This window comes from Dermatophagoides farinae, chromosome 1, assembly GCF_024713945.1.
Source record: "Dermatophagoides farinae isolate YC_2012a chromosome 1, ASM2471394v1, whole genome shotgun sequence".
Classification (NCBI taxonomy): Eukaryota; Metazoa; Arthropoda; class Arachnida; order Sarcoptiformes; family Pyroglyphidae; genus Dermatophagoides; species Dermatophagoides farinae.
The window spans coordinates 5,390,980-5,415,751 of NC_134677.1; the positions used below are offsets into that span (position 1 = coordinate 5,390,980).

The 24,772-nt window shown below is 28.6% G+C and overlaps 1 protein-coding gene across 6 annotated transcripts; it reads right to left on the reverse strand.

Moving 5' to 3' along the window:
- Positions 1-769: 769 nt before the first annotated feature.
- Cip4 (formin-binding protein 1-like Cip4) lies at positions 770-22,948 on the reverse strand. Of its 6 annotated transcripts, XM_075735194.1 has the most exons (10): positions 22,846-22,891; positions 21,160-21,279; positions 20,986-21,088; positions 19,998-20,914; positions 4,500-4,666; positions 3,534-4,434; positions 3,148-3,266; positions 2,469-3,077; positions 2,282-2,397; positions 770-2,226 (listed from the first exon to the last, which is right to left on the reverse strand). In XM_075735194.1, the coding sequence occupies exons 4-10, from the start codon at positions 20,019-20,021 to the stop codon at positions 2,003-2,005; spliced, it is 2,160 nt and encodes a 719-aa protein (XP_075591309.1). In that variant the 5' UTR covers positions 20,022-20,914; positions 20,986-21,088; positions 21,160-21,279; positions 22,846-22,891; the 3' UTR covers positions 770-2,002. The 6 variants fall into 6 exon arrangements, with proteins under 6 accessions (XP_075591309.1, XP_075591310.1, XP_046911873.1 ...); XM_075735195.1 differs by having other exon boundaries at positions 3,148-3,245; positions 21,160-22,948; XM_047055917.2 differs by having other exon boundaries at positions 21,160-22,946.
- Positions 22,949-24,772: the final 1,824 nt, after the last annotated feature.

The window sequence follows — 24,772 nt, forward strand, 5'->3', positions numbered from 1 at the left end:
GTTGTGATCCTGAATAACTAATATCATTCATTTATATTACAGATCAATTGATTTTAATGAACTTCAAAAAAAAAAACATCTGTAAATGGCAATTCTAATTACAAAGTTCATATGCTATACAATTATTAGTGATTTTCCTTGAATTTTCATTTTAAATTCAAATGTTCATATAATGTCTATGGTCAAACGAATGTCATTCAATCACACATGTTAACGAATATTTAAATTTTTCGCTACCGAACAATTTAAAACATTTATACTCCAAGCGAATCATTTTATTTTTTCTGATCATAATCAAACCATTGATTTATTAGTGTAAAATTTTTCCATTATACAATTGTATACGTTGATATATCCATTAAACACAAATCTTTTCAATTTCATATAATCTAGAGCACTGAAATTTTTGAATTAAAATGTAAACAGACCAAAAAACAAGATCTGAATCAACAATATTGATTCAACAAGATAGATGTCAGAAGGCTAATATAAATAAAACCAAATCTAGTGGTCAAGTTTATATATGATAATATTAAATATGGCCTGCAGGTAAATCATAATCCAGTATTCAAGTTTAATTTATTTTTATTTGTAGATTGTGTTTGTGTTGGTGGGCTTACTCTTGAATTTTAAAATGAAATAAATTTGAATAAATTTTTTTTTCTTGCAAAACAAACTTTAAACGATTCGAAATGTAACCATCTGAATTTTAGATTTTCATATTTTCATAGAATCCAATTTCATACGAATGAATATCTTTCACTGAATATATGATTCATATATATTGATTTATTTCGGAAAGGAAAAAATTCACAAAATATAATTCATCTTTGTGTGTGTTTGTGTGTGTAAGTGTTTAATTCAATCCAATGGATCAGAAAAATCTACATAATTACAAAAATATCGGTCTTATTATTGGAGTCACGAAATGAACCGAATAAAAATCAAATACAAATGAATACACTTTGAAAGGACAAAAAAAATGATCTAATCATTTTCAGAATTATAATTAAAATAATAAAATAATCTCGTTTTAAGTTTTCATTGTTGTCTCAAAGATTTACAGTCAAGAAAATATTCATATTTTTGCATATAATCCATAGTTTACAAATATTTTTGTCTGTTTTTATGAATGATATTCAAAAAAAAAATAAAAATAAAATTTCATTTTTTCTGTCTTTTGTTTTTTTTCAACTAGTTACATAATTGATTATATCGATTGAATTGCTGATTATTTTGAACATTATACACAAAAACATACTGATACAAACTTCTACATTTCAAAAAGGCAGCAAAAAAAACAAAAATAATAATCTCAGTTATTTATCATTACATGTGACGATTGAGCGTTCGTACATTTATAGGCTACATTTATATCATAACCTGATATTTTTTTTTATAAAATTTGATTGGTTAAATAATAAATAGAAATATTGCTGAACAGAAAATAAATGAGGATAGTTGTAAGAAAAAAAATAATTTTAAACAAAAACAGGCAAAAAAAAATTATTGAAAAAATACAAAGAATTCATAAGATAATTGATAACAGTCAAAAAAAAATTTGTTGTCTTTCCAGTATTTTAGATCTATTAGTTTGAGAAGAATGAATGAGGTTAACCGGATGATGAAATGATACATAAATCCAAGATGCATACAGATCTTTTTTTATGTGTTTGTGTCTAAATGCTTTGATTTGATCAGTTATTATTTTATATTTTTCATTAGTGAAGATCGATTTAAAATCTAAGTGTGTAAATGCAAGTGTTTAGGCTTGCTTATTTTATTGTGATGATCTGACATTGTCGATTATTGTTGATGATGATGATGATGATGATGCTGAGTATATCACGATTTTCGTCGATAATGATTATTTTTATTGATGTGTGTAGGGTTGTAGGTCGAGGAGGACAAAATTTTTTTTGTTAGGTGAGAAAGTTGCTGAAAGGAGTTGTCCTCCTGTCTTCCCTGGATCTGGTAACCCTAGATGTGTGTTATTCGATAATTATGCAGTTGTGGTCGCTGCAGTACCATTACCGGCAGTAATCGCAATATGACCTTTGTTTGCCATATTGTCATAAAGATTACATTCAATATAAGTGGTTGGAACAAAACCTTCTTCACAATCACCACGTAGCCGACGTACACGAGTCCAACCATCACCTTGATCTAATTCAATTAGGTCAAATTCTTCGCCTTCATCCATATTAATTGAACCTTCATCTTGACCTAAATAAATCAAATAGATAATTAAATGGAATATTCCGAGCCAATAAAAACAAACCTTCGAAAGCATATAAAGCTTTAGCCATGCCCAGCACGACTATTGTATCTTCAAAATCTTCTTCATCCGCACCTGGTGCTGTCGTTTGATCATCATGACTGGATTCGTTTAGCGAACTGAGTTGATAAAAATTTAGAATCGAATAAGAACTGTTAGTGGTGCAACAAAATATAAAGGGAAAACTTACATATCTTGATCGGATTTCGCTTTTCCATTGACAAAATTTCCATTTAATGATCCACCATTGATAGTAGACATAGTACTAGTTCCATTCATATTTCCATTAGTTTTAGCATAAGGACTTGTTGGCGTTGTTGCCGAAGGATTGATTGAATATTTATTGAACAATGAATTTGCCGCTTGCATTAAACCAGTTTGAACACTACTACCACCACCGCTACTACCATAAGGGGATCCATTAGAACCATTTGAATGATTATGTAATGATGTTTCCGATTCGGAACGTGAAACTGAATCATTAGAATTATCGGAAATACTATTACGATGATTGTTTAACGTTTGTCCATTTGGTGTGGAATGTTTGCCACCATTCATTGTAGTTGTTGAGACATTGGTAGAATGTATTGTGGCCGATGATGAAATCGAGGATCTATTTTGTGAACCGGGAGCAGGGGTTGATCCTAATACACCAGACAACATTGTTTGATATTTTTTCAAATCGGCATCAAGTTTTTCCAATTTTTGCATGCATTCAGTCAATTGTGTGTTAACTAATTGTGGATCACCAAGTTTGGGATTATCTTGATAAACTTGACGCATTTTTAATAAGGCTTCTCTGTGTTATAAAATACAAATTAAAAAAATATTTAATACCAACAAGTGAGCTTTTCAAAGATGACAATTACCTGACACCATTCTCCTGTTGAATATTAGATTGTATGAGATCAATTTTCGATTGAATACGTTTACGACGTTGATTCGGTGGCAAATCAGAGAAATCCTCCTTTGATTCATCATGACCAGACTTTATGAATATATGGATTAAGAATAGAATAATGATGTTAATTTTCAAAACCAAATTTTTTCAACAATTCAAAAAAGAAAATGTACTTACAGAAATATAGAGGAAAAGATAGAATTCAAAAAGTGAAAAAGCGATAGCATACAAAGATACACAAAAGAAAGATAGCGAAATGAAACGAAAAGAATAAGTTTGAAATGAAAAAAAGGCGAGCCAAGAAGAGAAGACACATATAAGTGAAAAAACTATTGAACACTTGATCTAACTTACTTTATTTGAACTGAATATACCGAATATACCGCCACGTTTACGAAATTTTGCAGCTGACAGCGTTCCACGGAACGTATCCGTACATACAGATTTCGAATAATGTAATGATGTCGAACCAGTTGAAGATTTATGATGACTTAAACCATTGTGTCCATTACTACCGTTTGAACTATGAACACTAGCACCATCTGAGCTATCACCGTTACTGATTGAATCATCAATACAACGTGGATTCGAAAGGTCTTCGAAAGGAAAATCGCCCGGTGGATCGACACCGGATTTATATTTTTCTATCACTAGTCGAGAATCTTCTTTTGGGTCGATCAATTCAGATGCTTCGACAATACCGTCGATACACTTTTCGATGATGGGCATCACTTTTTGTCGAATTTGAGCACATTGAAAAATATAGTTTCGTATACATTGTGATCGACGTTCTTCCATATCTTGAAGTTGATGAAATACACGAGGCATAAGCTCCGTATAATGTTGTCGCTGTAGATCGTTGGTCCTTTGTAAATGTGTTGCATAATCGGATTTAGCATCATCACACATTGATGATTTCGATAATGAAATCAATCGTGCTTTTTCCACTTCGGCACGTGAAAGATTAAGATCGGCATCAGCTTTCAGATAATTTTCATGTGCTTTTTCCGATTCACGAAACGCTTTCTCGTAATTACGTTTTGATTTTTCCAACATGGAAATCGTTTGCTGCAATGAATTTTGTAATTTCGTACCTTCTTGTAGGTATCGTTTACGTTCATCTTTGAGCTCTTTTAAAACTGTACCGATTTCTTTAACAATGTTCAATGAAAGCTCTTCTGCAATGATTTCATGTTGGCCGGCAATATCGGTTATTTCTTTTAATGATTTATTGAATGCTTTTATCACCGTACACCTATATATTAATCATGTTAAATGAAATTAATTAAATCAAAAGATAATTGAGAATAAATAGCTTACATATTATCCTCTTCATCTTTTCTCTTGATTTGATAATTTTTGGCCAGTCTTCGTAATTTGGCTGCATAATCAATTTCGACGGCGGCCAAATCACGTGAAAATTGTCCATATTTATCCAATAAATCAATCGATTTATTTGTATGAGATGCAATATTATCGTATTGATCCTATTAAAGAAAACAAAAAAAAAAGAAAAACAATTAAGAAATCTATTTAAATGAAATTTAAAATGCCAAAATCAATCTAATTTATCAATGATATCAAATGGTTTGAAGACAAAAATAAAAAACAAAAAATCATGGGAACACACATGAAAATCACAAACAAATGGCTCGAATGTTTCATGTTCCTCTTCATAATGAAGATGATTGACCATTTGAGGTGGATAATGAACATTTGTCAGTGGTGATGGATCATCATCATAATAGTAATGATGAGGATGATACGGCGATGAAGCTGTAGTAGACAACATTATCTTTAGATATTTTTAGTTTGGAGAATCTTATTTTTGATTATTTTCGGCCAAGAAGATAAACAAAAAAAATGATAATGTTGTTTTTAATTGTTTTTCGAAAACCAAATGTTGATTTCGATGTCAATGATGATTATGATGATGATTGGAAAAAATTTCTTTTTTTTTGTAGGTCGGTGACAACAATTTTTTTCTGAAACTTCGCCAAGTAATAAACTAGAACACCGAAGACATACACAAAAAACACTTGAAATGATGGTATGGTGATGACAATCTGATTAAGTGAGCCGGCTTTTTCCGTACTTATGCCAGTTTTTATTCGGAAAATGTATAACGACAGAAAAGCGGGTTGACTTTTTTTTATTGGAACGTGTGAAAAAAACAGTGGCTGTCTGTCAAGCTTAAATGACTATTAATATTCTTAAGAATAAAATTGGACAATGAAAACGGGTAAAAAACTGTGAAAAATACATTTCATTAAATAGCCAACTATAATAGTGAAAGGCGGTGTGGAAAATGAAAATTAAGAAAAATTTCAATTGTAAATAAATGAACAAATTCATCCAAGTCTAAGACGCTTTGTTTGTGGATTCAATGCATGTGTGTGTGTGTGTGTATGTGATCAACAATCAAATATGGTCAGCCAAAACGATGAACAATAATGATATTTTTGACAAAAACAGACACGAAATGATTAAATTTAATTTGGAAAAATCCACACAGATTTCTCTCTCGTTTTGATCATTCTAACAATCCAAAAAAAAAAAAAAAATTAATGTCAATTTCTCTCCATTTTTTAAAAGCTCTATTCAATGACCTCCCTTTCTCTCATAGTTTTCATATATCCATGCATGGTATAACATAGGCGGAACTAAATCCAAGGCAGGAAAGTCAACAATTTTTTTTGTTGCTTATAGTTATTATTGTTTTCAAAGGCGGAAATATCAAAACAAGGATTCATAAATGAACACAAAAGGAAATACAAACAAATCGATGATTTGTCGATTATTATAATTAGTTCGTGTGAAAGCAATGAACGAATTTCCATTTTTTTTCATAATTCAATATCAACATTTAAATGTATCAATGAAAACAATAGCATCCTATATTTCGTGTATGTTTCCAAAAATGTAAATTAACTACTAAAAAAAATATTTTGTCAATAAAATTCATAAATTATGCTGAATTTAATCGAATTTTAAATTATCATTATCATTATTAAAGGATTAAAATGACAACAACCAAATGGATACTGAACTAAACGGAAATGAAAAAAAACACAATTTCAAACAATATTAGTCAATCAATCGATCATTAATGTTCATGTTTCCTGATGCTGAGGTTATTGTTTTTCAAAAATTTTCAGGATAATAAAAATTCAATTTTATTTATGAACAAGTATGAATGAGAAAATTGAGATCACAATGAAAGCCAATGTTTTGTACATTTTTAAATCGGTAAATTGTCATCAGTATGTGGTGCATTATTGTCTTAACCGACAACAGCAATCTTATAAAAAAAAATCATGTATTACATTATGGCCTACATAAATGGTAGAAAAATCCGTTAAATTTCTAAACACAAAACACAAACACATGCCAGGACGCCTATAATGTAATATAAAAACAACAACAAACCATAAAAGACGAGCAAAATCTCGTTTGTCTTTGGATGATGATGATGATCATCATCATCGTCATCATGATGATGAATTGAAAAAAATGAAAAATACAAAACTGAGGTGCCATACAAGAAAAGATTTTATTCTTCCTATTATTTAACCATTTCAAAGAACAAGAAAAATTGAAAGTCTTAAATGAATGTGAATATCATGTTAAGCATTGTATCCATAACCTACTTGTTGTTCTTGTTCATTCAATAAAATTTTGACTCATCATATTATGACATAACATCATTTCTATGTTTTTATGCATCACCATCCAAACATTTGATTCGGCAAATTCAAAACAAATTCAATGCATATGGAAATATAGTTAATGAAACTAGTTCATATCGTCATCATCATGTAATGATGTATACATCATAATCATCGTCATTACACATTTATGCATCGCTTAATGTAATATATGCATAAGTGTATAACCCGAAATTCATTGTTGAGGTTTGTCTTTTTCCTATGCTATGGGCAAAAGCAATATCATAATCATCATCACTCTATGATAAAAACATGTATATAAGATGATGAAGCTACAAAGTATCATGATGATGAAAATATTCAATGTAAAAATCTGGGATAGTTATTTTTTTGTGGGGGGGTGTTGGGGGTAAATAGCTCAATATAAGCATATCATCATCAGGACTATTCATAATTGATAAATGAATATTAATTAAATGAATAAATGATTCATATTCAATGAAAACAAACTAATTAGAAAAAAAACAGAATCGAATCACTAAATAAGGAATATGTATTTATGTTTTTGAACAAGGATCATGAACCATGCAAAATTATTTTCTTTTTTTTCATTCAATAAATTTTCAAAAGTACACTGAAAAGTAAATAGAAAAAAAATCCTTGTTTGAAAAAAACATTGAGAATATTATATTGTAATCTAAAAATGGAAACCTAGCCATTTTACAGTATGCAATATGTAATATTGAATGGAGTATGGTAATAAGCCATATAATAACTATATATTGACAATGAGTGGGAAAAAATGAGAACGAAAAACATATGAATGCAAAAAAAAAATCAGAAGCGTCAAACAAAAATATACGTCTTTGCATTGCCAAAATTGAATCAATCACAAAAAGGGCAATAATTTTTTTTTTGTTTAACTTCCTACTCAATTACGAAATTGTCATTTGAGAAAAAAAATGAATGAACTACTTTGGGAATAAGCAAACAATAATAATGATAATATAATAATAACAAGAAAAAAAATGGCAGTAAACAACAACAGCTACAGGTAAAAAATCATTCAATGATAATTATGCTAGAGAATCCAAGATCGTCATTTTCGTCATAGAATCGTCATTTTCGAAAAAAAAATAAAAAAATTTCATCAACTTTTTGGCTACACAATACCTTATGTAATGATGATGATATAACAATTCAACCATAGCAATAAAAGCATGAACAAAAAGGAGAAATGATCAGGTCATTGAATGGAATTGAATTCATTCATTCATTCATTGAAGAAAGTAAAGAAAATTTAACTTTAATAGCCCATTGTATTCTTTTTTATTAATCAACAAGGAATCAGGCTAAATGAATCAAAGACCAGTAGCAATATATTTTAAGAAGATAATAATTTTTTCAAATTGATTTCTGTCGTTGTTGTTTGTTAAATCGCTGAACTTTGAAATGAACTCTTTGGGTATTTTATAAAAGTTGAATATATTTTTTTTTCTCTACAATTACCGTCTTACAGAATGAACAATTGTAATAATTTGCCAATTTTTTTTAGGCAAGATGTTATTTGTCCGTTCTTTTTTCATTCATTTCGACTAGGGCTATCCGTGAGAAATTTTAGTGAAAAAATTCAATTTAAAGTCGCTAATTTCATTTTGAAGATTATAGTATGAACAGGCTAAAAAATCCAATCAATCTTTATCTGTAAGATATGAAAAAGCAAGAAAAAAAATCGATTACATACCTGCTCTATTCAAATGTTGGGAAAAATCTACAGCCTCAAGGACCTTTAGGTTAATAATTTGAAAAAATCGAAGACCAAAAAAATTACTTCTCCCATTTCCATTCATCGATATAAATTGTTATATCGTGAATAGAGGAGAAAGCAACGAAAAAAATCTATAATTAGACATGTTGAGTTATGCAAAAAAAAACATGTTTGTAACATTCATTCAGATTCAGCTTTTCCACATATACAAACATCGGGTCAATCGATCAACATCGACAAGATTAAACGAAGGAATAAAATGGAAAATAAACATTTTGGCGTAAAATAAGCAAACAAACGCCTGATGACCAACTGATCTATAAATCAGGTAGCCAACAATTTTTTTCGACCTAATAAGGTCGAGAAATTTTTTTTCCATTATTTTTGAATAGCGACGATAAAGTAGTTGTAATTTATTCAAAATTCGCCATCTTTACTATTATTATCATGATCATCATAATCATAATGAGATGATAGTAAAAACATGATTTTCAAATTCATTTATGACTGGAAACACCGTTCAAACTATCGGTCTAATATCATCTCACTTTCGTGGATTACTCATCTCATCATTGCCAAAAATTGCATCTTTACATATATCTGATTATATATAAAAAATGCAGGCCAAGAAATAACAAAAAAAAAAAAAAATACAAATAGATAGTTTTATGGGTCATTGCTAAGGCCAAACGAATATTAACTCGAATAAGGAATCAAATTTAAATAGTCAAAGTTTGCCTTCATGTGTCATTATGATATGATCACAAAATGATGACAATGATTGATCTGTTATATAATAATATTGTTTGCGTGTGGGTCAAGATATCGATGTTGTTGTTGCTGTTGTTGTTGTTGGACACAACTAATGATGACCGTCAATTATCCATCATCATCGTTCGTAAGCAATACAATCCAAATTGGGACAGGAAAAATGCATCATTTCTCATAGATTTATTTGAATGAAATTAACTCAATGGCTCAAAACATGAAAATATGCAAAGATTGATGTAATGCAAACACACACACACACACAACACATGCTGAGCAGCTTAGACTTGGAATTTAAACAAATGGATCACCAAACAAAACAAACCGAAAACAACAAACACACAAGTTCACAGCAAAAAACAAATGATGAGAAATAATAATGGATCGATTTTCATAAAAAACGATGATATGTTTTTCACAGATAATTTTCAAACTTCACAGAAATCAACAACAAAAAAAGAGCACTTATTGAATGTCGAAAAAAGAACATTTCACACAAACGTTTCAAGATTCAATCAATGCCATTCAAATTGGAATAGAATAGATTTTTATTGTTGTCAATATGGACAATCTGTATAATAATAATACACTAACACACACACAGGCGACAGGTAGAATGTAAACGACAAAAATAAATCAAAAACCGGAAAAAAATTTTAATCTTTTTGATAATAATCGATGATCATATCACAAAAAAACATTGTAGTTGTCATTTGTCAGACAACAATTTTGATTCAAAGTCCAATCATATTAACAAACACTGGCTATATTATGACATAACATTCGTATCAAGATGTGAATGACACATACACAACATACATACACTTTACAACAGAGATCAGAATACGAATAATGCGTGTGTGTGTGCGTGTGTTTTTTCGAAATCAAACCATGGCCAATATTTGTGGTTATTCACAATTCTTTATGAACATAAACATAAACGATAGCCTCAAAGAGACAGGTAGAAGCAGAAAAAATTAAAAAAAAAGTCTTAAAAAGTTTTCTCTCATTTTTTCCCATTCCCAAACTGAAACTTTCTTTTCTCTCTTTAATCGATTCGAGAGTAGTGAGAGATCCAGTAATTTTTCCTGTTCTTGTTTTTTTGGCGTTGGTTTATTTCTGTGTTTTAATAATTTAACAATCAGCATCGAATGAAAAAAAAAATAAAAAGAGCCAAAGTCAGCCAGTAAGATTGACCGAATAAAAAAAAACGGGCAATTATGACGCCCGAATATGAAGTATGAAAAGACAGCGGGAGGCAATGTTGATGATAACGAACAAAATTCTGAATACAATGGCAATCTTCAGGCTTAACGATCATTTTTATTATCAAGAAAAGAAATTGAAGACGAGCAAAATTTTAATAAATACACAAAAATGTTTTTTAAAATTGGAAAAATATTGAAAAAAGTTTGAAAATATACATATGACAAGAACACAAAATAATAATAAGTAAGATTTATATTTATATTTGAAATATACATTGTAGATGACAAAACAGATCTATTCAATCGTTGTCGTTTGATTAATCTTTGGAGGGTCTAAATTTAGATTTAGATTTTCAACCACAATCATTATTTTTGTGATGATGATTTAAAATTCTTCAATGGATATATATCAACAAAACAACAACAAAAATCTCATAGCCACATTATTTTATCACTCTGGTGATATCAATATATTCATCTAGATTGGATAGATTGGATCCAATAATTTTCCATTATGAATAATGTTCATTAGGCCATGAAAATAATGATCGATATATATATGAATCTCATAAAGAATTCATATCAATCGATATACACACACACACACAAACACGAAAGTAGATTTCACCAAAGTAGATGTGGTCGATAAATTTTCTTTTCTATTTTTCATCAACCATCAACAACAACAACAACAAGAAAAAAAATGTAATTTTAATGATGGACCATCATTTTTTCGGGTTCATAGTAGTTTACTTGATTGCTTGAAATATTATTATTATCGCCATGATCACCAACATTTTTTTTGTGGGGAAAAAAAAGTTATAACGAAAAAATTTTTTTTCTCCTCTCAATTTTGATTTGATTTGAAGTTAAATTTAGATTTTAATTTTTTTTTCTATTTGCTACTATACTATGGTACTATGAAACTGTGTACATATATAGTATAGTATAGTATATGTTCGACAATGACTAAAAAATTGGAAAAAAAAACATAAGACCTATTGTTATACAGAACAAGGTAGGAAAAAATCATTGAAATAAAAAAAAAATTTCTAAAAACAAATAAAACAAATCAACAGACAATTTTTTTTTCTTAGATTTCATTATTGCCAAAATTTTCAATTCACAAACTTGATTGATAAAATTGGAAGATTTGTTGCTATATGCTGAAAGCATTATAAAAAAAAAAAGATTTCTATCTTTATACCTCGACACTCAATTTTGATCATCATCTTCATCGTAATTCAACAAACATCAACGCTAAATTTATGCATCAAGTCCTACATATTTGTTATTGAAGAGTTTAGTGACTGTAAATATCTGTAATCTCATAAGGACTTAATTAAACTATATTTACTATATTTCATCATCAATTTTTTTTAAAAATCTAGTTTTTCGATGAAATCTATAACAACCGCTTGTGTGTATGGTTATACATTTTTGTCTACTAAATGTTGATGGTAAATAGTCTTGACTCAAGACAATAGATGTGTGTATATTTTTTTTTGTCTATGAAGATAAGTTGTAAACAAAAAAAAAGTCATCATTATCGTTATCTAATTACAAAAATCATCATAATCGTTAGAAATGATTATCATGTACTGAAATAACGATGACGATTCTATCATTAAGAAAAAAAAAAGAAAACTACAAAAGACACACCTCTATTTTTAAGCATATTCATTCCCGTCGATCAATTATCTTTCATCATCATTGATGATGACGAATGTACCGTTATAAATAATAATAATAATAAAAATTCGTGTATCATGATCACGATGAAGGAGATATCTTAGTGAATGTCTTTTGATGATGATGATGATCATCATCATCGTCAATAGAACGGTTTACTATTCACCAACAGATACAAATTAAGATTCGACCACAGGATTATATTCATTCATTTAAATTTACAAACACACAAACACGAAAATATTTTCCAAACAAAAAACACATTGAGCGTGCAGATCGTGTGAATTTTTTTTTATAAAATCAATATTCAAAAAAAATGTTGGTTTTCGTTTCTGTAATCTCATACATATTCAACCGACATAATTATAACCAGAAAAAAATTGAAAATAAGTGTTGACTTAATTGACCGTCGACAATCAAGCAACAAAAAAAATCGAAACACAACCACCACACAATGAAAAGATTGTTTATGGATATCAAAACTTTCAAAGGAGTTTCATTTCGATGTCGGTTTCATCGAGTCTGTTTTGGATAATTTCAATTTTCAATATACTTTAACCATTATTGCTTACTTTATTGGCCATCTAGTATCCATCCATACCAAAATTTCAATCAAGTTTATCCAGAATTCTAGTTGAAAACTTCATCAGATAGTTATACTTCATGAGAAAAATGAATATATGGGTAGAAAATCATAACAGTAAAAAAAATAAAAGAAAAAGGTGTGAAAATAATTAATTTTCTAATGATTATCTCTTCATCATTGTCGGTCATCAATAAGAAATAATTGATTTTAATCATAAGAAATTTCTAGTTGAATGATTCGTGTTATCAATCAAAAACCGAACTGAAGATTGATAATTGCTAAGCCTTCATAATAATTTGAGAAAAGGCAAAGAGAAAAAGTAGTTAAATTGAGGCTAATTAATCATTCCGAAAAGGAAGCTATGCGAAAAATTTAATCAAACCATTGATTATTGATCTATGGAAAATCATGAGATAAATGAAATCCATTTTAGGTTATTATTAATGATGATAGCAACAGCCATCTAATCATAATGGTAGAAATCGGGAATTCGATTTGATCACAATCGAATAAATAAGAAGGTTACAACGTAACAATAACATGGCTAACATTTAGGATCGAATCGAATTCGATGCAGACATCAAGCCAATATTGGATCATGCCAATCAAACAAAAATTGCAATAATAATAAATGAATAGTTTTCTGTCAATACACACAAAGTCAATCAAGTATAGTTCATTCGGAAGAGAATGAAAGTGAAAGGCAAACAAAAAAAAAACTCGAGAATTATGTGAGTTATAGGAAAAAAAATTGCCAAGATTTATGTCTAAACTCGTGCGTTTCGTGTTTTGTATCCATCGTCAAATAGGAATGATCATTATTAAATCGACCATAGAAAAATCGATTGATGGATGAGGTAAATGAGCAAACATATGAATAGAAAAACTTGAGATAAAAACCGGAAATATTTACTTGATTGTTGTTGTTATTGTTGTTATGATAGAAAACTGTCAATCTAGAATAACTAATAAAATTTATGCATTTTGTTCGTAAAAAAAAATTATACCGATTATGCTATCATCGGATTTCTAACCTATAAAAAAAGTGATCGATCTTTTTTTCAAATTCATCGATAAATTGAATTATAAATTACATTACAATCATATACAAGTATTATTCATAAGTCATAATCATAATATAGTTCTGAACAGACAGGATAGGATTGCAAGCCAAACGAATTCAAAATGACGTACAATGTGTGTCGAATTGAACATGAATCAAATTGAAAAGTGAAAACAATTTTTTTTGTCGATTAAAAATGTATTTCATTTCATTTTTCAATTAATGTTGGTGGGAAGGGGGGACACACAAGTCAAAATATTAAAAATTTGTGATATTAATTGATGATGAAAAAAACATCCGTCAAATTTTATTTCAATTCTTTGTTTTCTGCTATCAAATTGATAGGAAGGAAGTTTTTACGACTAAACAAAATTTGTAATTCAATTTTTTTTTCAATTTATCCGTTCATTGAAAAAACGACAATTTCAAGATCAAGGCCTTTATTGACAACGGATATATGATATATATTTTCATATACAAAAACAATTTTACATTATACAAAATGAAAAAAATAAAAAAAAAATAGAAATAGAAACTTTGAATTTCAATTTTACCACAAAGATTTTATCAAAAAAATTTTCAAATCAGATTCATATCTACAGCAGGTACGAAGTATGACCGAAAGATGGCGAACATAATGCTAAAATTTTTTTCTGTTTAAATCTTTTGTATGATCATCAAATACCCGATGGTATCATCACCATCTTCATTTAGTTGAAAGGAAGAGAAAAGCCATAGCAAAAAAAAAAGAAACATTAAGAGATTTCGTGACTTGTATTTATGCTGCATAGAATCAAGAAGCATTTGGATATCAATGATGGAATGATGATGACGATGTTGGCCTTCATTAGACAATATGATCGAAATAAAAAAAAAAAAGACAAACGATGAAACAAAGTTTTCATAAGGAACTATAATCGGTCTTTGTGTGTAGACTAACGATCCAAAACAATGGAATGATTATAATTCCATTGTGATCATCGGACACTCACCAATATTAAAAACGTACAGTGGTGTTGATGTAAAAAAAACTATCATAGAAAACAAAATGTGCATAGGATTCTCATTGTTTTTACGAATGAACACACAATAGTTGGATGAAAAAAAAACTATTTCTTACCTTAACTAGATTCAAAGTACGATGAAAATCATCATCAAGTTCCAATAGTGAAACAAAATCAAAACTATAGTGATGATGGCCCATCGTCACCGTTTGATTCGTAGCTGTTGGACCTTTCAATGATAAAGGACTATGTAGCATTGATGAACGATTACTGTTACTGCTATTGTTATTAATATTGGCCATATTAATTGCCATCATACTACCCGACATTTTGGCTGGTGCCGATGTTGATAATTCTATGGCAGATGTGGATGATGATGAAGACGATGATGATGAGGCTTGTGATTTGATTGTTGTCGAAGATGTATACAACATTTGTTTACGTTTCGATAGTAAACTTAGATTTAACAATTGCATGATTGTTTTTAGTCAAGTTAGATTTTTTGATCTCTTTTTGCTTTTCTATTTATTACGTACAGTAATACCTCGTTTAACGCATTACGGGTTACGTTCCAAAGTTTTTTAGCGTAAAGTGAAACAGCGCTAAGTAGGGTATTACTGTATTCCTCTTTTTTCGGAGACAATTATAAGAATCTTAGATGGAAAACACAAAAACATACATAATAACAATTGTTCAACGAAAAGCAGAAGGATCATTCACGATTATGATGAACAAACGAACGAAAAAAAAACAAATTGATTGTTGTCGAATGAATAAAGAATATAATAACTATGATCTATAAATCATAAATCAAAGCTCTTTATATATGGACATGAACTTAATGTTCATTAGCAAAAAATGACGTCGTTATGATTCGATTTTTATTGAAGAAATTCGATAAACAACAAATTCCGAAATACAGATATATGGATATAATATGACATGTTTGACAACAAAGCAAGGACGATAGTGCAATAATCATCATACAAATGATGATCATTATACATCCATCATAATGAAACGAAAATCGAAACCCTTACTATATGAATACCTTGACAAATAATAAATAAAATAAAATGAAAGAGTATCCGATTTAGGGAAATTCTAACATTGTTATTCAACCTCAACAATTCATCAATCATAATCATAAATCATATCCAATGCGTGTGATAATGATTATGATGATCAGATGATTGAAAAACAAAATCAATATAGCAATATCGATTTCTACACAATCGATTGATAAACAATCAAAAAATGACGCATTTTCTTTAAACAGACATCATCATCATCATCATCACCGGGCTCATCAGATTCGATAAAAACATTATTTATCATCAATACAATAATAATTTAATTTATTGTTAGAATTACTGTTCTAGGCAAATGGACTTAAACAATGACAAAAAAAAAGAAGAAGAATTGTTGATATCCGATATATAATATGCGTGCAATTAATGGTTATAATGATGATAAACTCAATTTAAAGAACAAACGCAATACATTCAACCAGTTTTGATTGAAATTTATTCTAGAAATTATTGCAATTCAGTCCAATTTGTCATGATGAAAATCAAAAAAAAAAAAGAAAAAAAATCTTGCAATCATATTATGCAATGAACATCAGAACATACTGATTATATATAGAAAAAAAAGTTGAAGAAATCATTTTAACTACCTACATAATTATATCTATCTACTGTAACTGGTAACCAATGAATTGCACATTCAATTGTAAAAAGCCAAAAAACAAACAAACATAGATTATATGGATAATAAGATGAAAAAATCTAGATTAAGCAAATTGATCGATCAAATCAATCGATTGATAATTGATCCAGATTAAAAGCAAAATAGAGAAAAAAACAAGATCAAGACAAAAAAAAACGTTCCATTTAGATCCTGCATACACATACACACCGGAAAACATTTGGGTTTTTTGTCTACATCTGATGTGATCAGTCACATGCTATTTATAGGTGGTTTCGATTTTCATTTTCTCCTCGAATCAAAAACAATAATAATCATCAGTTCAGAAAGACAATCAGGGTTGATGACCATGTGACATGGCCTCAACAACAACAACAAAAATGAATCAATTTTAGACATCTAATATAAATGATGATCTACATACTAGTCACACACACACACACACACACACACACACATAAATGAGAAAAATAGAGCTTAAATAGCATCACCAATGGTGGTGATTACATCACTCAAGTCAATCTAACCAATCTATTCTCATACAAAAGAAAAATGAATTAAAATAAAAATGGAAACATTTCACCCCTAAAGGCAACAATGAAAAGAATTTTGAAGGACTAAGGATAATTAAACAAAGCAATAGGTATGATCATTTGACACTTTATTACAATATAAATTGATTTGATGTTGACCTCGAAACAATTCGATCAATAAATATTTTGATAATAATTTTTGAAACAAACAATCAATCAATAAATGATTAAAAATAATCAAGTTGTCAAACAAGTTGACAGTTTGTGCATCACCGTTTCTATTTTGACTAAATTTACGAACAAACAAATAACCTTCATATAAATTTAGTCATGCTATTGTTCACAAGGATGATAATGATGTCAACAGGAAATGATCACCAATGATCAATTTCTATTATTATTATTATTAAAATCAATGATAAAAAAAGAATAACGCAGTCATCTAGTTTCCGGTCTAATTTCTGTTCCTTCTTTAAATATGCTTATTACATTAGTCGATAAGTGAAAATATTTATCGGGTGTTTGAATGAATATGAAAAAAAAATCAATTAAACGAAAAAAAAATGAAGCGAGAGAAACTCGGTCAAATAGGCAAGAAAATTATGATAGGAAATGAAAAAGAAAAATGTTGAAAATCAAATATTCATGAATGAATAAATGATGCAAATGAACATTATCTAATCTAAAAACATAAATTAAAATTGGAAAAATTGAAAAGAGTTCCAAATGAGACAATGGAAAAAAAAGAGAAAAAAAATTAAAATCAAAATGATGATGATCATCAAATTTGATTGTGAATAGATTTACCGAATCAAAATTGAATTAGAATAATCTCACACTTGTTGATCATTAAACCATAAAACAATAGAGTTAATTATGATGATGTGATTATTTTTTTTTTCAAACCTGTTAATTTAAACATTAAAAATCTATCTATAATCATCATATGACAAAGAAAACATCATCATGTCATGTGTATATTATATTACTTGAACATTTTTTACAGTAAAATTCTCACAGCAACTAATAAGAATTAATTGTGAAAATACGACAAACTTATCATGCTACGTGCTCAAGCGAACGTAATTCGTGTATGTCATTGTTTTAGTAAAGTGAGAATCAAAAAAAAAAAAAAAAAATGAATAACTTCACTCATTATACTTAATACAATGATGAAAACAGTATAAATCGTATAAAGTATCCTTTCACTAATTCATTATCAACGCCATGGTAGATGTAGAATGAAAAGAAAATGAATGAATGAAATACCATGAATGGCGAGGAAATAAGTTGGTTTTCTTTTTCTTTTTCTTTTTCTTTTTTTTTGTTTTTGTTTTCTGGTTGACCAGTTTCAGAAAAACACAAAATGTATACCATACTTTTTAAAATTTGGTTTGGAAATTCATTGATAAAGATTTGCATTTTGACATCAAGGCTGCCAGGCTGAATTTCTAGCAATAATTTTGTTTTTCACATGTTGGACCGTTTTCAACATAATATATTTATATATAAAGAATGGAATATTTTTCATAATGAAAATTACATATTTTTTTATTGATAATAATAGTAATAATAAAAAAATGATAATCTTAAATCTTATTTCATAATCATCAAATTATTGTAAGTAACACTGATAACGATGACAAATTTAGAGCAAGTTTGATGACATTTTTAAATGGAATAAGCAGATTTTGGATAGAAACACACATCATCATTTGATATAAAATCATATAAACAAACAAACCAAAAGCTACTGGATTCATTCTTCCTGCATTAGATAATTTGGTTGTCAAGAGCGATTCATTATTAGATCGAACGAATTGATGTACAGTGGCAAATATGTAATCGATCGATTAACTAAGACTAATGCTATAGCATATATGCTTCTGGGTTCAATCAACGTTATAGAAAACAGACCAAAATTGAATGAGAATCATATGGAGTAATTTTTTTTTATTGATAAACAAACAAACTTACAAAACAAATACTATAAATCGTTCAATGATTTTTTATAGGTCAAAGGTTAAATCCGATCAATGATTCAATGGATGAGTAAATCAATGGAGCAATAATTTAAACAAAATGGCGCCATGTGTTTTGAATGGAATTTTATTCTAGACAATAATTGGAAAAAAACAATAATACAACTTGAATATGAAAACGAAACCAGAAAAAAATGCGTTATAAATTACCATAATCATCAATATGTGTACAGCTTTTTGGTAAAAACAAATAATCGATTCAGATGAAAAACAAAACTATAAAAGGATCATTTACCATAATCATCATTATCATTACAAACAAACAATTAAACAACAAAAGCTCATTATAAAATTATCAAATTGATGATAATAAGCAGCAAAATATGACCTTTTTCAATTGTAAAACAACAACAAAAAAAAAAATTAAGTCAACTTTTTTATGAATGAACGAGATTTATCTTATCTCCAATGCAAATTATGTAAAATAATTTTTTTTTGTTCTTTCTTTCACTTAATGAATCTATTAACACTTATAATAATAATAATAATAAGTTTAAAATTCAAAAGTACAAAAGGAAATTCACTATCATTCACTGTTTCTTTGTATTTTCCAAATTTTCATAAATTTATTTTTTCAAAGAAACTTGATAGCAGCATCAAATCAAATAGCAGAAAAATCTATTCAATGGACAGAAAAATTTTTAAATCAAACATCCAAAAATGGACTTAAAGAACACATGAGTTATATAAACTCGATCATTTGACATCATAACATAATTTCATAAATAATTTCCCTCAGGATATTAACAGTTTTGGCAGAAAAACAAAATATTTACCCATAAATCTTCTCCCCAGCTCATGGCTGCAATGGTATATGTTTTGTTGGTGGTTGTTATTCGATGTCGATGTTTATATTTGTTTTGCTGTAAACTTTATGTCAATTAATAACGGTTACTGTGATGATCCGGATCTCCGAGGACAAACCAGATCGAATTTGGCGTCAATGATGATGATGACTATTATAGCGGAAATTTATTAATTTTTTTTTTTTTGGTTAAATATCAACACATGTACTGAATTTTTTATTTGTGACACAAAATCAAAAAAAAAAAAAAAACTGGAAGACCGAATCGAACATGTGAACAAAACGACAACTAGTGGATGATGGAAGAGTTAAATTATTATTATTGAAAATAAAATTTCGAGAAAAAGAAAAATTTCACATTAAACCGGTGAATTGAAAGTGGATTTGGCTTCAATAGAGATAAATGTTTGCGCAATCGAAATTTTTGGATGATTTTTATTTTTTTTTTTTTGGTTTGATTTGGTTTTGAAGATTTAGCTGATGATGAAATTTATATATTTTTTTCAAGTCATATTCGAAGCATACAAAGATCTATCTTAAGATGATGTCAACTTTTTTTAATGTGATGTAAAGTGTGCAATGCTGCTGGTATGATGTAGTAAAAATAATGAAACTCAACGAAAATTGTTATGAATTGAAAAGATTTTCTTTTTTGATGGCGTTGATGATGAATTTTCTAAATTTAGGATCTAGAACTCTACACAGTTATATAAAGTTGAGCGGATATGAATGAAATAGCGGTAATAGATGTTTGATGAGTAAAAAAAAACAGTGTGTAAACAGGGTTTTTCTTCGTAGTAAAACATTATCATGTTGTTTATTTGTTCGAAACCGATGTCCGATTATATCACCAATAAGAACGGAACTATGGATTTTCGGAGAATTTAGCTGGTTGCAAAAAAAAATGGTTCATTGTTATTAATGTTGTCTCCAAAACAAAGAATACAATCAATACTTACTCTTGGACCAAAATTAAGAGAAAATCAGATTCAAATCAATACATACACACGTACATTAGATAGATAAAGTGATGATAAATAGATAGAATGGATTACAATCAAACTGAAACAAAGAAAAAAAGATTTATAAGATTATAATCACGTTAGATATTAGATATATATAAAAGCAGTTACCGAAATATATAAAAGGAAAAGGAAAAAAGAATTGTCCGTAATAATGTTGCCGAGAAAGTTATTTTTTCTTTTCTTTTTTTTTATTCGTCGTCGTTGATTATTGTCGTTATTTGCTGATTGCTATTTGATTGTATTTATAGATAGATGAAATGTCGAAATTGAGATTGATTGATTGATTGATCGATAAAGTATGTGTTCGTATAATAATAAAATTGAATGAATGAATGAATGATTTCATCAAAAGATCGAAAAAAAAGGATTCGGAAATATTATATGCCGAAAAAAAGACAAATAACAAATGATCAACATATAGAAATGGGAAAATCGTGGTAAGTAACTGATCAATTCATGTCTAGTCAATTTTCGGAACCATTTCGTCCACAGTTTTTTTTCTGATGATGTATATTATCAGATAAAAAAATTATTGAAAAGGTCACAGTTATTGTTGTCGAGATAATTTACGGTGTGAATGATCTCTCTTTTTTCACACACACGTACTCAAGACATACAAACTAAGCACAATATTTGATTTGAATGAGACGTACGTTAAATTACAATGGGATGAGATTTTTTTTTTTGATGAAAATTCAGTCATAGTTGTTTGACAAAACAAACGTATAAACATGAAAACATAGGCCATCATCATTATATCATAATGATGATGATCAGTATTCAACGAAATGAAATTGACAGATGCAATTGAGCATCTGATAACAATTCGATCATACACCATGTGTGTACATCGTGTGACAACAAATAACAAATGATGATCTGTCTTTTCTCTGATGATCAGTGAGTTACAGGTGATGATTCGATGAACAACAACAATTGTTGATGATGAAAGGAATTATGAGTTGATGCGCCTAAGTTGAAATTTATATTAATGATGAGAATAAATCGATAATAGAAATCTATTGGATCATAGTTAAATCATATGACACCTTTAAATGAATATGTATCAATCAAGACAACTTAAAACTGCAGAAATGATTTATTGGATGTCATGTTTATGTCAACCTTTAGTGTGTTCTTGGCCTGTCGATCGGTCTGTTTGTAACGGATTCATTCAGCCATAGCGAATAAAAATGACAATATCTTCACGGAGGACACGCACACACCCAAGATAATGAGTAAATAAACAAAAATATATCGACAACAAAAAAAAAAAACGAAAGCACTAAGAAAATAGAGGGACACCAGACAAAACGATGAACCACAAATCAAACAAACAACTTTATCAAAAAAATCATATCATAGTGATATGATAAATAATAAGATAGATGATAAATTTGTCCTAATAATAATGATGATGATGATCGTATTTAAGAAGTATTGTTGATTAGCCAATCAAAAACATAAAATATCAAATCAAATAATTGAATGAAATGAGAGTAGAGAATTTTTTTCTTGGCAATGAAAAGAATTAGGAATCAAATCGAACACACACACACAATGGATTAACATCAAATTTTTTTTTACATAAATTTATCAATAATAAAAATTCATATATACATATTCCATGTGAGTGAAACGAACATTTCTGTAATTGTTTTTTTTTTAATATTCGCCCCCCTCACCAAACAAAATCAATAATAATTGTTGTGGTTCATCTGTCTTGAATCAAATGGTTTTGTGGATACTACGTCAAATGTCAAGCCACACAATTATATACAATAAAATACATACACGTACTTAACTGCTATGAATCATACACAAACAAACAAATATTTGGATCCATTTCAATGTATAGCGTGTATGTAATGAATGAGAATGTTATGATACTTTGAACGAAAAAAAAAATGAGAAAAGTAGTGGAATAATTTTCCATTATGGTTTTGATGATGGTAGTGGTGAAATTTAATTTTGATACATTTATGGTAGAAGCATAAAACAATATATATAAGCCTGGGCTGGGCTGCCTGTTGTTTTGAAATGTTGAGACAAAGCCTGTATCAAAGGCATTTCAATGAATCACAAACGAAAACGATGATTGTTTCAATGAATGAATTCAGCTTGTATCGCCATCTTTGGAATAAGAATCAAATTTAAAGAATTTTGAATAAATGTTTTTTTTTAAACAAATCAATTAGAATTGTATAAGATTTAGTGGTTAATATTATTTTGTGTTATTTTATAATGTCATAAGAATTTCTGGGAAAAAGTGCATTACAAAAATTTAATGTGTTAGAAAAACTTCAAATTGCTTTACCAAGCATCTCTGGGTGTAGAAATTTGTGGTACTTTTAATGTATCCGTTTGTTGAATATTGTTGACATTGAGAATATTTTCTTGAAGATATTGTTGCGCCTGTATATCGTTCGTTGTTTCAGGATTTAAATCATCTCCCATAAGTTGTTGTTGTTGTTGTTGAGATGATGGTCGTGCAGCACGCGAACTACTTGGCCGACCAAAATCATCAATAGGGCTAACTTTAATTTCGGATGTATTAACAGTGTTTTTAGAATAATGAAGATATTGTCCATATACACATAGCCAACAATAGATCTATTGGGATGAAGAAATTAATTAGAAAAAAATTGAAAATCAAATTAAAACATACCGTTATAAAACAAACAAGTAATGTGACCACCATTGAAATGGCCGGAACGGTACATCCACTTATATTAAAATTACTCTGCAAAAAAAAATAATAAGAATCATTGAATAAATAATAACAATAATGACTTACCGGTATGGCTAATTCGGCGAATGCAATCAATAAGCTGAAAAATACATCAACAAATGCCATGATTAACCATGGTAATAGTAGACATCTAGATCTCTGGATATTCAAATTAAATCATCAATAAATTAGATTTGTTATGTTTTATAATAAAATCATTTTTTTTTCACCTTGATCAGTGCTATAAATAAAATTCCAATGGCAGCAATAAAAATGACACTTTCAATGCCCAGGCAAAATACTATACGAAAAAAAAGTAAATATAATAATTAAATAAAAAAGTTTAAACAAAAATCAACTAAACCATTATGAAATTCAAGGAATTTTAAATTAAATGATGAATAGAAAAATCATAATAATAAATAAATAATTGATATTGAAACTTACATAGATAGAAAAATATGACCGTATCCTCATCAATCATATGAGCTATGCTCCAAAGTAAATCAAAAACGCTTGTGCTCTACAACAACAACAACAAAAAAAAAACAAACACCGGATTAGTTTTAATTATAAAATTAAACAATTTACAATTTCATCATACCATTGTAAATATTCCAGCCAGTATACAGCCTTTCCATAGCTCTAAACAGGAACAGAATTTTTCAAATATTAAATTCTCGAAAATATTTTGCTGATTATTCGTATTTTGTGGTGCTGATGTTGTTGTAGCCATTGTGGACGGTTGCAGTGGTGGTGGTGGTGGTGGTGGTTGCAATTTTCTCATCATTATTATATCATTGTTGGCTATTTTACAAACGTTGTTATGAAGTTTTTCGAATCGAATATGAATTGAACGTTGTTATTCGACAATGTTAAATTCCATTTCGGCTTGTCACTTTGAACCAACCAAAAAAAAAGAAGTTATTTACTGAAACTGAATGAATCAACGAATGTTCAAAAAAAATTATTACAAATTTATAAACAAAT